General features: G+C 46.2%; 1 protein-coding gene across 1 annotated transcript in view; it reads left to right on the top strand.

The window, feature by feature from the left end:
* LOC121293846 (Na(+)/H(+) exchange regulatory cofactor NHE-RF1-like) overlaps positions 1–12,631 on the top strand; it is a 112,675-nt gene that overhangs the window by 83,122 nt on the left and 16,922 nt on the right. The window contains exon 4 of the mRNA XM_041217243.1: positions 11,052–11,095. Coding sequence (XP_041073177.1) covers positions 11,052–11,095 — 44 coding nt within the window. The remainder of the gene's footprint in view (positions 1–11,051; positions 11,096–12,631) is intronic.

Genomic DNA, 12,631 nt, shown 5'->3' with positions numbered 1-12,631 from the left:
TTCTATCAGGACTGCCATTTCAGCAGGTCATGGCTGGTTTAGCTGGCACTACCCATAGAGATATCGGTGGAATAAGGATATTAGTCTGTGATGCCGACACAGCTAAAGCAAGAGAGGAGGCTTTTTACGGTGGCTGATACAGTTATATAGTGGAGTAGTGATATCAGCTGTCACAAACAGAGGTAGCTGAATGCTCAGGAGCTGGGCAGGGGAGATTAAATAGTGGTTGGTGGGTTTCCTAGATTTCAAGATTTCTCTCTTGCTGAGACAGGACATCCTATGGTCTCTGATTTGACCTTAGATTCATGATTGCAGTGCGATACTCCTGCTGTGACCAGAGAAAGTTGATAAACAGGATTAACCAGAAGATACTGAAGAGGGCTCGGATAATGGAGGAGGAAGAAATGAAAGTATTGAATTTATATAGAACCTTACGTGACCTCAGGACTTAGTGTTTCACAGTCAGTGAAAGACTTTTGAGGTGTAGTCACTGATATGGAAACACCGCAGCCAATCCACAAGCTGCCTCAAACAGCAGATGATGTATTAATGACCTGATTGTCTGTTTTGGTAATGTTGGTTTAGTGATGAATGTTGACCTGGGAGGGTATGGTTCAGCAGAATGTCCTTTTCACCTTGAGTTCCACACCACCACCTGATTCAACATCCGAGAGGCTCTGTGGGAAATAAAGATGAAGTGGGGGGGGGGGTTCCAGTCAGCTAAAGGCACCATTGGTGAAGCCCAATCGGCCAGGATTAGGCGAGCGCAGATATCTGAGGGTTGTGGTGTTTGGGAGATTAGAGATAAGGAGGGGTAACACCACTGGGGGGATTTGAAAACTGGAATGAGAATTTTTAAATGAACATGTTGTTTGACCGGGAGCCAATGTAGTTCAGTGAGTGCAGGGGTGATAGGAGAATGGAACTTGGTGCATGTTAAGACATGGGCAGAAGAGCTTTGGATGACCTTAGGTTTAGGAAGGAGAATGTGAGAGAGCAGCCAGAAATGCTTGAGAAAGTAAAAGCATTGTGCTGAGTTCGGAGGAAGTGGCCATGCTCTGCAGTCTAATCTGTGGTTTTTGCAGCTGTCACATTGCATGTTAAGGCCCTGCAGTTTTAGCTGATTTACATGTTGGCTGATGTTTATATTGTCCCTCAATGCACTAGATTGATATTCAGTTACTAAAGGAGGTGGCCATGGAAATAGTGGATGTGTTGGTTGTCATCTTCCAAACTTCTGTAAATTCTGGAACAGTCCCAGCAGATTGGAGGTGGCAAATTTAACCCCACTATTTTAAAAAAAGAGAGGGAGAAAACAGGGAATTGCAGAGAGTTAACCTAACATTAGTAGTAGGGAAAATGCTAGAGTCTATTATAAAGGATGTGATAACAGGACACTTAGAAAAGATCAACGGGATTACAAAAAGTCAACATGGATTTATGAAATTTAAGTCATGTTTGACAAAACTACTAGAGTTTTGTGAGGATGTAACTAACAGAATAGATAATGGAGAACCAGTGGATGCGGTGTATTTGGATTTTCAAAAAGCTTTTGATAAAGTCCCACATAAGAGGTTAGTGTGTAAAATTAAAGCACATGGGATTGGGAGTAATCTATTGGCATGGATTGAGAATTGGTTAGGAGACAGGAAACAGAGTAGGAATAAATGGGTCTTTTTCAGAGTGGTGACTAGTGGGGTACCTCAGGGATCAGTGCCTGGGCCCCAACTGTTCACAATACATATCAATGATTTGGATGAAGGAACCAAATGTAAAATTTCCAATTTTGCTGACGACTCAAAACCCTGTGGGAATGTGAGTGATGAGGAGGATGTTAAGAGGCTTCAAGGTGATTTAGACAGGTTGAGTGAGTGGGCAAATACATGGCAGATGCAGTGTAACATGGATAAGTGTGAAGTTATGCACTTTGGAAGGAACAACAGAATGGCAGAGTATTGTTTAAATAGTGATAGATTGGGAAATGTTGATGTATATAAGGACCTGGGTGTCCTTGTACACCAGTCACTGAAAACAAGCATGCAGGTGCAGCAAGCAGTCAGGAAGGTAAATGATATGTTGGCCTTCATTGCGAGAGGACTTGAGTACAGGAGCAAGGATGTCTTACTGCAGCTGTACAGGGCCTTGGTGAGACCACACCTGGAGTATTGTGTTCAGTTTTGGTCTCCTTAATTAAGAGAGGATATACTTACCATAGAGGGAGTGCAGCCAAGGTTCACCAGACTGATTCCTGGGATGGTAGGATTGTCGTATGAGGAGAGATTGGGTTGACCAGGCCTGTATTTACTGGAGTTTAGAAGAATGGGAAGGAATTGGATTGAAATGTATAAAATTCTGACAGGGCTGGACAGACTGGATGCAGGGATGATGTTCCCTCTGGCTTACCAGTGGGGGGGGGGTCTAGAACAAGGGGTTACAGTTTCAGAATACAGGGTGGACCATTTAGGGCTGAGATTAGGAGAAACTTCTTTACTTAGAGAGTGGTGAACCTGTGGAATTCTCTACCACAGATGCTGTGGAGGCCAAGTCACTGAATATGTTTAAGAAAGAAATAGATAAATTTCTAGACTCTAAAGGCATCAAGGAGTATGGGGGAAAGGACAGGAGTATGGTGTTGAGGTAGAGGATCAGCCATGATCGTATTGAATGGTGGAGCAGGCTCAAAGGGCCGAATGACCTACTCCTGCTGCTATTTTCTATGTTTCTATATTACACCCACAAAATCAAATCCATCTTCTTTCCCTTTCTGCTAACTCCAGTTGGGCTATCAGGTGCCCTCCTCTGCTCCCATCAACCCTTGCAGCCTCCTCATTTGAGGAGGGATGGAAAGTGTCAGTGGGTAATTGACTGTATCTATGTCTGATCCTATTCATGCACGCGTTCTTGGGACAATAGCCTCTGGAAATCTCACCCTTGGATCTAGAAACCTTCTCGGTTCCCAATCCCTTTGTTGGAATCAACATCCAATGCCCATGACCTCAAAGCGACAGAAATACATCGTCCCTTAATTATTCCCTTGCTCCAGCAATCTGCAGAATTCCGAGACCCAAGTTTGGTACCACTTACTATTGGTTCCTGATTGATCTTCCCTCCCACCTTTGCTGAAATGTGTTACGGGCCTTGAGCTGTCATCAGTTTGTTAATGTTCACAGGAAAAAACAATATTATTCAGCAGAGAACTCTGGCCAATCCATAGCACTGTAGACGCTTCGGCAGAGAAAAAGGCCACTCAGCCTGTCGCATCTCTGCTGCATTTCTTTTGGAGCAACTCCAAACCAAACCCACTGCCCCGCTCTCTCCCCAGAGCCCTGATTCAATCCCAGCCCATCTCAAAGGATGTAATCCACATCTCAAATACCGTGTGCAGTTTGGTCTCCTTATTTAAGGAAGGGTGTAAATGTGTTGGAGGCGGTTCAGAGGAGGTTTACTAGATTGATACCTGGAATGAGTGGGTTGTCTTATGACTAGGCTTGATTCCATTGGAGTTTAAAAGAGTGAGGGGTGACTTGATCGAAGTTTACAAGATCCTGAATAGTTTTGACAAGGTGGATGTTGGAAGGATGTTTCCTCTTGTGGGTGAGTCCAGAACCAGGGGGCACTGTTTTAAAGTTAGGGGTCGCCCTTTTAGGACAGAGATGAGGAGAATTTTTTTCTCAGAGGGTTGTGCGACTTTGGAATTCTACCTCAGAAGGCAGTGGAGGCGGGGCCACTGAATACTTTTAAGGCAGAGGTAGGTAGATTCTTGTTAGGCAAAGGGATCAAAGGTTATCAGGAGTAGATGGGAATGTGGAACTCGAAATACAAACAGATCAGCCATGGTCTTATTGAATGGCAGAGCAGGCTCAAGGGGCTGAATGGCCTACTCCTGCTCCTATTTCATATGTGCATGTGGTCTCTACCTCAGCTACTTCCTGTAGGTGAACATTCCAAGTTCCAACTGCTTTCTTTGTAAGAGATTCTCCTAAACTTAGTAACCATTACGCATTGATGACTCCCTTTCCTTAAGCTGTCTAATCAGAGGTGATGATCTTCCCGAATTCACTTTACCAGAACTCTTCATGATTTCAAAAACCTCAACCAAATCTATCATCTTTCCGCCCTTGAGTGAAACTAGTTCCAGTATTTCTCCTCATTACAGTGGTTTGTCAATCCTGCAACCAATTATTGGTCACACTGTCTTTGTGATTTCTACAATTAGCCAAAATTGTCTCTTAACAGACACCTTCTCAAGGATCTTCTGAAATACACTTACTGTATTCCCATTATCTACCCAGTTGGCCCCTTCGTAAATGATCACATTTGTCAAATTCACATCTTTAATGTGTCCTTCTTTAACCATTAACCATTCTGTAACTAGTGTACATATCCTGTCACGGTTTGCAGTGTTTCTAACACCGGAGAATTCGGCTGCTGGGGCCTCTGTTGTTTTGGATTATGTCAAAAATTCTTTTCTCCAGTAAAATATTTTACCAGCTAGGGAGGAAGCAGCTGATTCTCTACCTGGGCCTGGGTAATAAAGCAGAGTGAGGGATGTCTGGGAAGCAGTGAACCGGTATAATTTGGTTCAGTGTAAGAATAGAAAAGTGAAGGACAGGTCTCTTGATTGGAAAGGAAAGCAAATTTGAGTGAGATTAAACAGGAGCTGTCTGGATTAAAGGAAAATGGAGCTGGTAGATACAACTAAAGATCAGAAATTAGGAACTGGAGGAAGAAATGTTTATAAATCCAGTTTATTCCAGTAAGGGAAAAGGAGGATATTGAAGGTCGGGTGAATAAAGATCATGTTGAAATTTGAAGTACTTAATACTTGGAGGGAGATAATACTGAAATTCAGGACAAATATCGGGAGCTGGCCGAGACTGAGGGAGTGTGGCAGAAAATGAATAAAAAAAACACTGAATTACAATCCAGCTGCTTTCTAATGGTACATTAGGGAAGGAGTAGAATCTGTAAGAGATGGAGGAGTGAGGTGTGTAATAGTGAAGAAACGACAGAGAGAATGCTGTGGAGTTGTCTTATACCGAGAAATAGAGGGATGACCTGATGGAGGGACAGGATTTGCTGGGCTGGACATAGGGAAGATGTTTCCACTTGTGGTGGAATTGAGAACTAAGGTCATAACTATAAGATAGTCACTAATAAGCCCACAAAGGAATTCAGGAGAAGCTTCTTTATCCAGAGAGTAGTTAGAATATGGAACTCGTTACCACAGGGAGCGGTTGAGGCAAATAAACCAGATGCAATTAAGAGGAAGCTGGTTAAACACAAGGGCAGAAGGGATAGAAGGATATGATGATGGGATGAGATGATGAGGGGCTGAGAGTAGGAGACTCGTGGAGCATGGACCAATGGGCTCTTGCTGTGCTCTGAAATTTAATGTACTTTTATGAAGTTTACTGAAGTGCAAGTCAGACTTAAGGTAAACAAATTGTCGGACCTGATGGCTTGTCTCTTGGGACTCTAAGGAAAGAGATGAAAGGAACAGAAATGAAGGTGACTATATGTTTGCAAATCTTGCATTAGGAGACAGGACGGAGGTGAATGTGTTTCTGCATCCCCATCCCCCACTTTCAAAATAGGAGATGAAGATAAGTTGGTCTTAATTGGCTGGTTAGTCTTGCTTGAGTTATTAGTCAATGGAGTGTATAATACTGGGGGAATTAAAAAACACTTGGCAAAACATGAGCTAATTGCAAAGAGAATTGAAACAAAGATATTTTTAGCCTTGAAGAGGTATTTGAACATGGGATTCTGTGTCATGACTTGTTAGTGAAATAAACTCTATGAAAATTTAAAGCTGGAAATTGGAAAGTTGCAGGAGAAAGTTGATTTTCAAAGACCAGAGGAACAAACAGAGCAGTGATATACTCTTTATTGATCCAGAAAACACAGAAGAAGGAGGCCATTCAGCCTGTTGTGTTTGTGCAAGCTCTTGTGCCTTATGAGGGAATTTGTCCACTGCTGTATATCCAGTGTGAGAGATTTAACTGTGAGCGCAGCCTTTACCACCCTCACATGGAGCAGAGTCTATAGATGATGTGTGTATTTGTCAATCTGGAACAGACTCGCCCTGGCTCTGTAATTTCTGTAATGGAAGGCTTCTTTACTTGGACACATGATTCTCCTGATTCATGGACCTTACAGGGAGGGCAGCCTGGCTGGTGTGTCTGACTCAGGTGTCCCAGGAGTTATACGGGTACCTGTGTTTGTACCTGGCTGTGTGGAGAGGGTGGGATGAACACCTTGGTGCTGGATATCTCAAAACTTCCTGACTGGCTGGTTTTGAATGTGTTCTGATTTCCTCATTCCTGTGGAGTTTGGAGAAGAGTGAGTCAGTCTGTCCTGTTCAGGGTCACAGGATGTGATGAGTAAGATGCAGCCTTTCATTTACAGTCACTCTCTCTTACCTGATGACTGATCCTGCTGCGTCCAAGGATCACCAGTTACTTCTGTTCCTGTAAAATTTGGGACATGTTCTCTACAGAAATGAAGGGTCTGAAGTGTAGTGATTCTGTACACACCCTCACCGTCAGCATGCACATGAAAACTGACTCCACTGCTGAGTTTTGCTTGAAACTGTGACCTCGAGTTGGAGATGTTGGATTGTGAACAGGGGCTCAGCAGCTGCTGCTGCAGAGATCAAGGGTTATGTCCCTTAAAAGACGGAACTGGACTCTTGGGGTTAGCCAACAAATCACAGGACCAGGACTTCCTTAACTCCTGATCCAGACTTGGTATAGAGAGCTGCCCCACAACACACCCAGCCTGCTCTGAAGTACCCCATCGAAGATAGCATCGTGTCTAAAGGGGTTCTTCACTAGTGCATCTAAAACTAATCCCACTGACCCTTGCTCTTTCCTACACCCTGTATCAAACCCAAACTAATCCCACTCTCCCCATGGCCCTATTTCAATCACAAACTTGTGTACTCTGGCTGCCCTATGGAGCTTTGATTCTGCTCCTTCTTTGACCGTTATTTATTTTTTGGTTTAAAAGATGCCGTGGTCTCTGAGCCTCTCCTGGCGATAAACCATTTCCAAAATCTCTCTTTATGGACAGAGATTTATTTGAACCTTTCCCCTCACTCTGTGACAATTTGAGTTTGTTGATTCCTCAAGTACTTACTCCCAAATCAGAGGAAATGATCTTTTTTCTGCTTCATTGAATCAAAAGTCTTTGCAATTGTAAACACCTGTAATAAATCCCTGCTGCCATGGAAACAGTTCCAGTGTTTCCCCCTTTCCTCAATTATAGCTTCCGATTGTTGGCATTATCTTGGTGAATCTACACTCTAGTCTCTCTAACTTTAATGGACTCTCCCAAGGAGCTGTCACCATGACTGAACCAAGAGATTTACCATTGTCTCTTTCTCCTTGTAGCCTGTGCCCCTATTTTGATCTGAAATGCGATTGGTCACCTTAAAGCTTCACCAGGTGAAAGCTCAGCAAAGATTAACTTTGGGAAAATAACACCAAGTGATTGGATTGTGGTGATATCCATTTCACTCTGTTCCCCACCAATTCTCCAACCACTGGAGATTATTCCCTGGCTGCAGCTGCATTGGAACAGGGATAGCGGGGGGGAGGGAGGGGCGCGGGGGAGGGAGGGGCGCGGGGTGGCAAGTGGGGGTGGGTGGTGGGGGTGGCAGGGTAAGGGGAGGTGGTGGGATGGTGGTGAGGGGAGTGGCGAAGCTGGTGGAAGAGTTGTGGGAGCGAGAGAGAGAACCTGCATTTCTAAATTACCTTTTGCAATCTGAATCTGTCACAAAGCACCAATAGAATACATGAAGTGTAGACCCTGTTATAATGATGGAAACCAGACAGCTGATTTGCACACAGCAAGATCCCATAAAAAACAATGTCATATTGGTCACTTAATCTAGTTTAGGGATGTTGGTTGAGGGATAAATATTGGCCCCAGGACACCCTCTCTTTAAGCAGTGTCATGAGATCTTTTACATCTACCTGAGAGAGCAGAAAGAGCCTCGATTTAACAACTCATCTGAAAGATGGCACCTCCGATAGCACAGCACTCCCTCAGTACTGACCCTCCGACAGTGCAGCACTCCCTCAGTACTGACCCTCCGACAGTGCAGCACTCCCTCAGTACTGACCCTCCGACAGTGCAGCACTCCCTCAGTACTGACCCTCTGACAGTGCAGCACTCCCTCAGTACTGACCCTCTGACAGTGCAGCACTCCCTCAGTACTGACCCTCCGACAGTGCAGCACTCCCTCAGTACTGACCCTCCGACAGTGCAGCACTCCCTCAGTACTGACCCTCCGACAGTGCAGCACCCCCTCAGTGCTGACCCTCCGACAGTGTGGCGCTCCCTCAGTACTGCCCCCCGACAGTGCGGCACTCCCTCAGTACTGACCCTCCGACAGTGCAGCACCCCCTCAGTACTGACCCTCCGACAGTGCGGTGCCCCCTCAGTGCTGACCCTCTGACAATGCAGCACTCCCTCAGTACTGACCTTCTGACAGCGTGGCACCCCCTCAGTACTGACCCTCCGACAGTGCAGCACTCCCTCAGTACTGACCCTCCGACAGTGCAGCACTCCCTCAGTACTGCCCCCCGACAGTGTAGCACTCCCTCAGCACTGACCCTCTAACAGTGCAGCACTCCCTCAGTACTGACCCTCCGACAGTGCAGCACTCCCTCAGTACTGACCCTCCGACAGTGCAGCACTCCCTCAGTACTGACCCTCCGACAGTGCAGCACCCCCTCAGTGCTGACCCTCCGACAGTGTGGCGCTCCCTCAGTACTGCCCCCCGACAGTGCGGCACTCCCTCAGTACTGACCCTCCGACAGTGCAGCACCCCCTCAGTGCTGACCCTCCGACAGTGTGGCGCCCCCTCAGTACTGACCCTCCGACAGTGCGGTTCCCCCTCAGTGCTGACCCTCTGACAATGCAGCACTCCCTCAGTACTGACCTTCTGACAGCGTGGCACCCCCTCAGTACTGACCCTCCGACAGTGCGGCACTCCCTCAGTACTGACCCTCTGACAGTGCGGCTCTCCCTCAGTACTGACCCTCTGACAGCGCGGCACTCCCTCAGTACTGACCCTCTGACAGTGCGGCTCTCCCTCAGTACTGACCCTCTGACAGCTTGGCGCTCCCTCAGTACTGACCCTCTGACAGCGTGGCGCTCCCTCAGTACTGACCCTCCGACAGACAACAAAGTTCACAATTAGATAGCATACTGAGTCCAACTCCCTTCACACCCAACATCTCATCACAATGCAGCATGTGCTGGTGAGGTAATTGTCATCAGGGCTGGATTATAATCTCCCATCAAACACTCCCAGGACAGGTACAGCATGGGGTTAGATACAGAGTAAAATGCTTTACGCTGTCATTTCAATGTACTGGTTGCACTGTACTTGTTCAGAATGCAGCAGACGGATCTTGCCTGAGATTGTGAAGGTTGTACAGTTGATAAGCAGGTGCAGTTTCCCAGAGCTTTTCAATATAGTGCCTGTACCCACAGTAAGCTCTAATAACTTGGCATGAATGGGACTTGCAGTATTCCAGTAATGTGCTGCTAGTCCTGAAATAATTAAATCCTGACTTCAGAAAGAGCTCCCATCTCAGCATTGGGTGGTCTTTATTGAGCATTAAATCCTCTCAGCGGTTGCTAAGTAACAGCCCCGTCTTTCAATACGGTGTGATAATGGGATTTTTCTGTGGTAAGGCTCTAATTGTGCTCCAAGGTCACAGCTCCCATTCCGCATGAACTGTGATGAGAACATAGGAGCGGGATGGATCAGGCCAATTCCTTGGCTGAAGCTGGAGAAACTGCGGTGATGTCTGGTCAGGACAGTGTGTTGAAGACGGTCTACAAATTTGAGAAGTGTGGGGTGTGGGCTTGGAGTGGAGTATTAGAACAGTATTTCAGTCACTGCATGTGTTTGACAGGCTGGTGCACTGAGGGTCTGTGTTTAATGGGCTGGTGCACTGAGGGTCTGTGTTTAATGGGCTGGTGCACTGAGGGTCTGTGTTTAATGGGCTGGTGCACTGAGGGTCTGTGTTTAATGGGCTGGTGCACTGAGGGTCTGTGTTTAATGGGCTGGTGCACTGAGGGTCTGTGTTTAATGGGCTGGTGCACTGAGGGTCTGTGTTTAATGGGCTGGTGCACTGAGGGTCTGTGTTTGACAGGCTGGTGTACTGAGGGTCTGTGTTTAATGGGCTGGTGTGCTGAGGGTCTGTGTTTAATGGGCTGGTGCACTGAGGGTCTGTGTTTGACAGGCTGGTGCACTGAGGGTCTGTGTTTGACAGGCTGGTGCACTGAGGATCTGTGTTTAATGGGCTGGTGCACTGAGGGTCTGTGTTTAATGGGCTGGTGCACTGAGGGTCTGTTTGACAGGCTGGTGCACTGAGGGTCTGTGTTTAATGGGCTGGTGCACTGAGGGTCTGTGTTTAATGGGCTGGTGCACTGAGGGTCTGTGTTTGACAGGCTGGTGCACTGAGGATCTGTGTTTAATGGGCTGGTGCACTGAGGGTCTGTGTTTAATGGGCTGGTGCACTGAGGGTCTGTGTTTGACAGGCTGGTGCACTGAGGGTCTGTGTTTAATGGGCTGCTGCACTGAGGGTCTGTGTTTGACAGGCTGGTGCACTGAGGGTCTGTGTTTAATGGGCTGGTGCACTGAGGGTCTGTGTTTAATGGGCTGGTGCACTGAGGGTCTGTGTTTGACAGGCTGGTGCACTGAGGATCTGTGTTTAATGGGCTGGTGCACTGAGGGTCTGTGTTTAATGGGCTGGTGCACTGAGGGTCTGTGTTTGACAGGCTGGTGCACTGAGGGTCTGTGTTTAATGGGCTGGTGCACTGAGGGTCTGTGTTTAATGGGCTGGTGCACTGAGGGTTTGTGTTTAATGGGCTGGTGCACTGAGGGTCTGTGTTTAATGGGCTGGTGCACTGAGGGTCTGTGTTTAATGGGCTGGTGCACTGAGGGTCTGTGTTTGACAGGCTGGTGGCTCTGCCTGGAAATGCAAACTGAATACTAATAAGCGATGCTTTGTTTTGTTTTCCAGGGCCTCTTCCACATTTGCTTGTGAATGGGGATCTCGAACAGAAGGTAGGAAGCTCCTCCCCTTTTAGTGCGGTGTTACTAAACTGTCATACGTAGTTCACAGGAGTTAGTGTCCGAGGGTAAAGCATCATCAAAGCAAACTGCCTCCAGCCTCACCACTTTGTGAGGGTCCCTTTGCTGGTCATTTTCTTCCTTCTTTGTGAACGTGCTGTTTACACGTTCGATGAAATGTCTTTTTTTTTAAATGACCAAGGCATTCCCATCTGGCATAATTCCTGAATTCCCTCAGCGCCAGAGATACCAACTCTGGCTGGAGCCTTCATCACGTGAGCTCTTGTCTCTAACAGCTCGCCCACTCAAATAACCTCCTGTCCAAGCCCCACAACTTCTGTAAACTAATAAAGCACTTTGTCTAGAGAAATTGAAGCAAGATTCAACATTTTTACAGTGGCTGTGATTTTCCCCCAGCGTTTGCAATGTCCAGGCAATAATTCATGAGACTTCAGGGCAATCCTGGAGGGTTGGCAACCCCCTATTTGGCACCTCAGACTCTTGCAGACTATCTCCTCCACAAGGGTCACTGAGGTGTCGACTGGTGCAACTCTGCCCCAACCAGACCTGTGACCCACGTCGTGTTTTAATCCCCACTGGACCCTCCCAGAACCTGACTAGTTTGCTCTGTTCAAGGCAACTCTCTGTTTCCCGCTTGGTTTTTATTCTCTGATGAATATAATCCATGTTGGCTCTGAGATTGGCCACTGTCTTTGGTTGGGAGTGTTGGACTGGCCAGGACTACAGTGAGCTCTCCCTGCCCCAGAGTCAGAGCTGACTCTGAACTGGCCACCCAGAAGTACTCCATCTGCCCCTCTCTCTCTCTCTCTCTCGTTCACTCCAGTTACATTTGTGCTAAAGAAATGGAATCTCTTTGAGGTTATCATTAAAATTTCACTGGGGAGTAATGTTCCATGTGTGATATTTTCATGTTGCGTTTTTTGTCAAATTATTACAGAATCCGAACATTCGATCTGACCAGTCTGTGTGGGTTTTATCCTTCCCAGGAGCAGCATCATCATTCCATATATCTGGCCTCTTACTTTATCCCTTCAATACTTATCTAGCTAATTCTTAAATGTTGACACTAACTCTGACCATGAGTTTCACAGTCTGAAAATTCTCTGTGGAAAGAAGCTTCTTCTGCTGTCTATTTTAAATCTCTACATTCAGTCTCTTATCTATATCCCCTTTGTTCAAGATCCCCAAATCATTGGAAACAACCTATTTCTATCCACTCTGTCATATCCTTAATAACTTTAAATCCTTTTTAATAATTTTAAATCCTCCTATCAAATCCCCTCGTTGTTGTTTTAATCAATAGCTATGCAAGGAAGATCTGAATATCAGATAGGTCCGTGTGCAAAGTGAAGATTATCAACACAATTCAGAGCAATATCCTGAGCTGATGAACTGAAACTAATAGAGCTGCCTGAAGGATAATGTTAAAACTTACTGATCAGAGTAGAGATGTTTCTGCTTGTGGGAGAGTACATTCTAGAAGCAGAAATATAAGACAATCATGAATAA

This window comes from Carcharodon carcharias, chromosome 22, assembly GCF_017639515.1.
Source record: "Carcharodon carcharias isolate sCarCar2 chromosome 22, sCarCar2.pri, whole genome shotgun sequence".
Classification (NCBI taxonomy): Eukaryota; Metazoa; Chordata; class Chondrichthyes; order Lamniformes; family Lamnidae; genus Carcharodon; species Carcharodon carcharias.
Note: the sequence above shows the minus strand (reverse complement) of the source record. Positions and strands in the feature narration are given on the sequence as shown.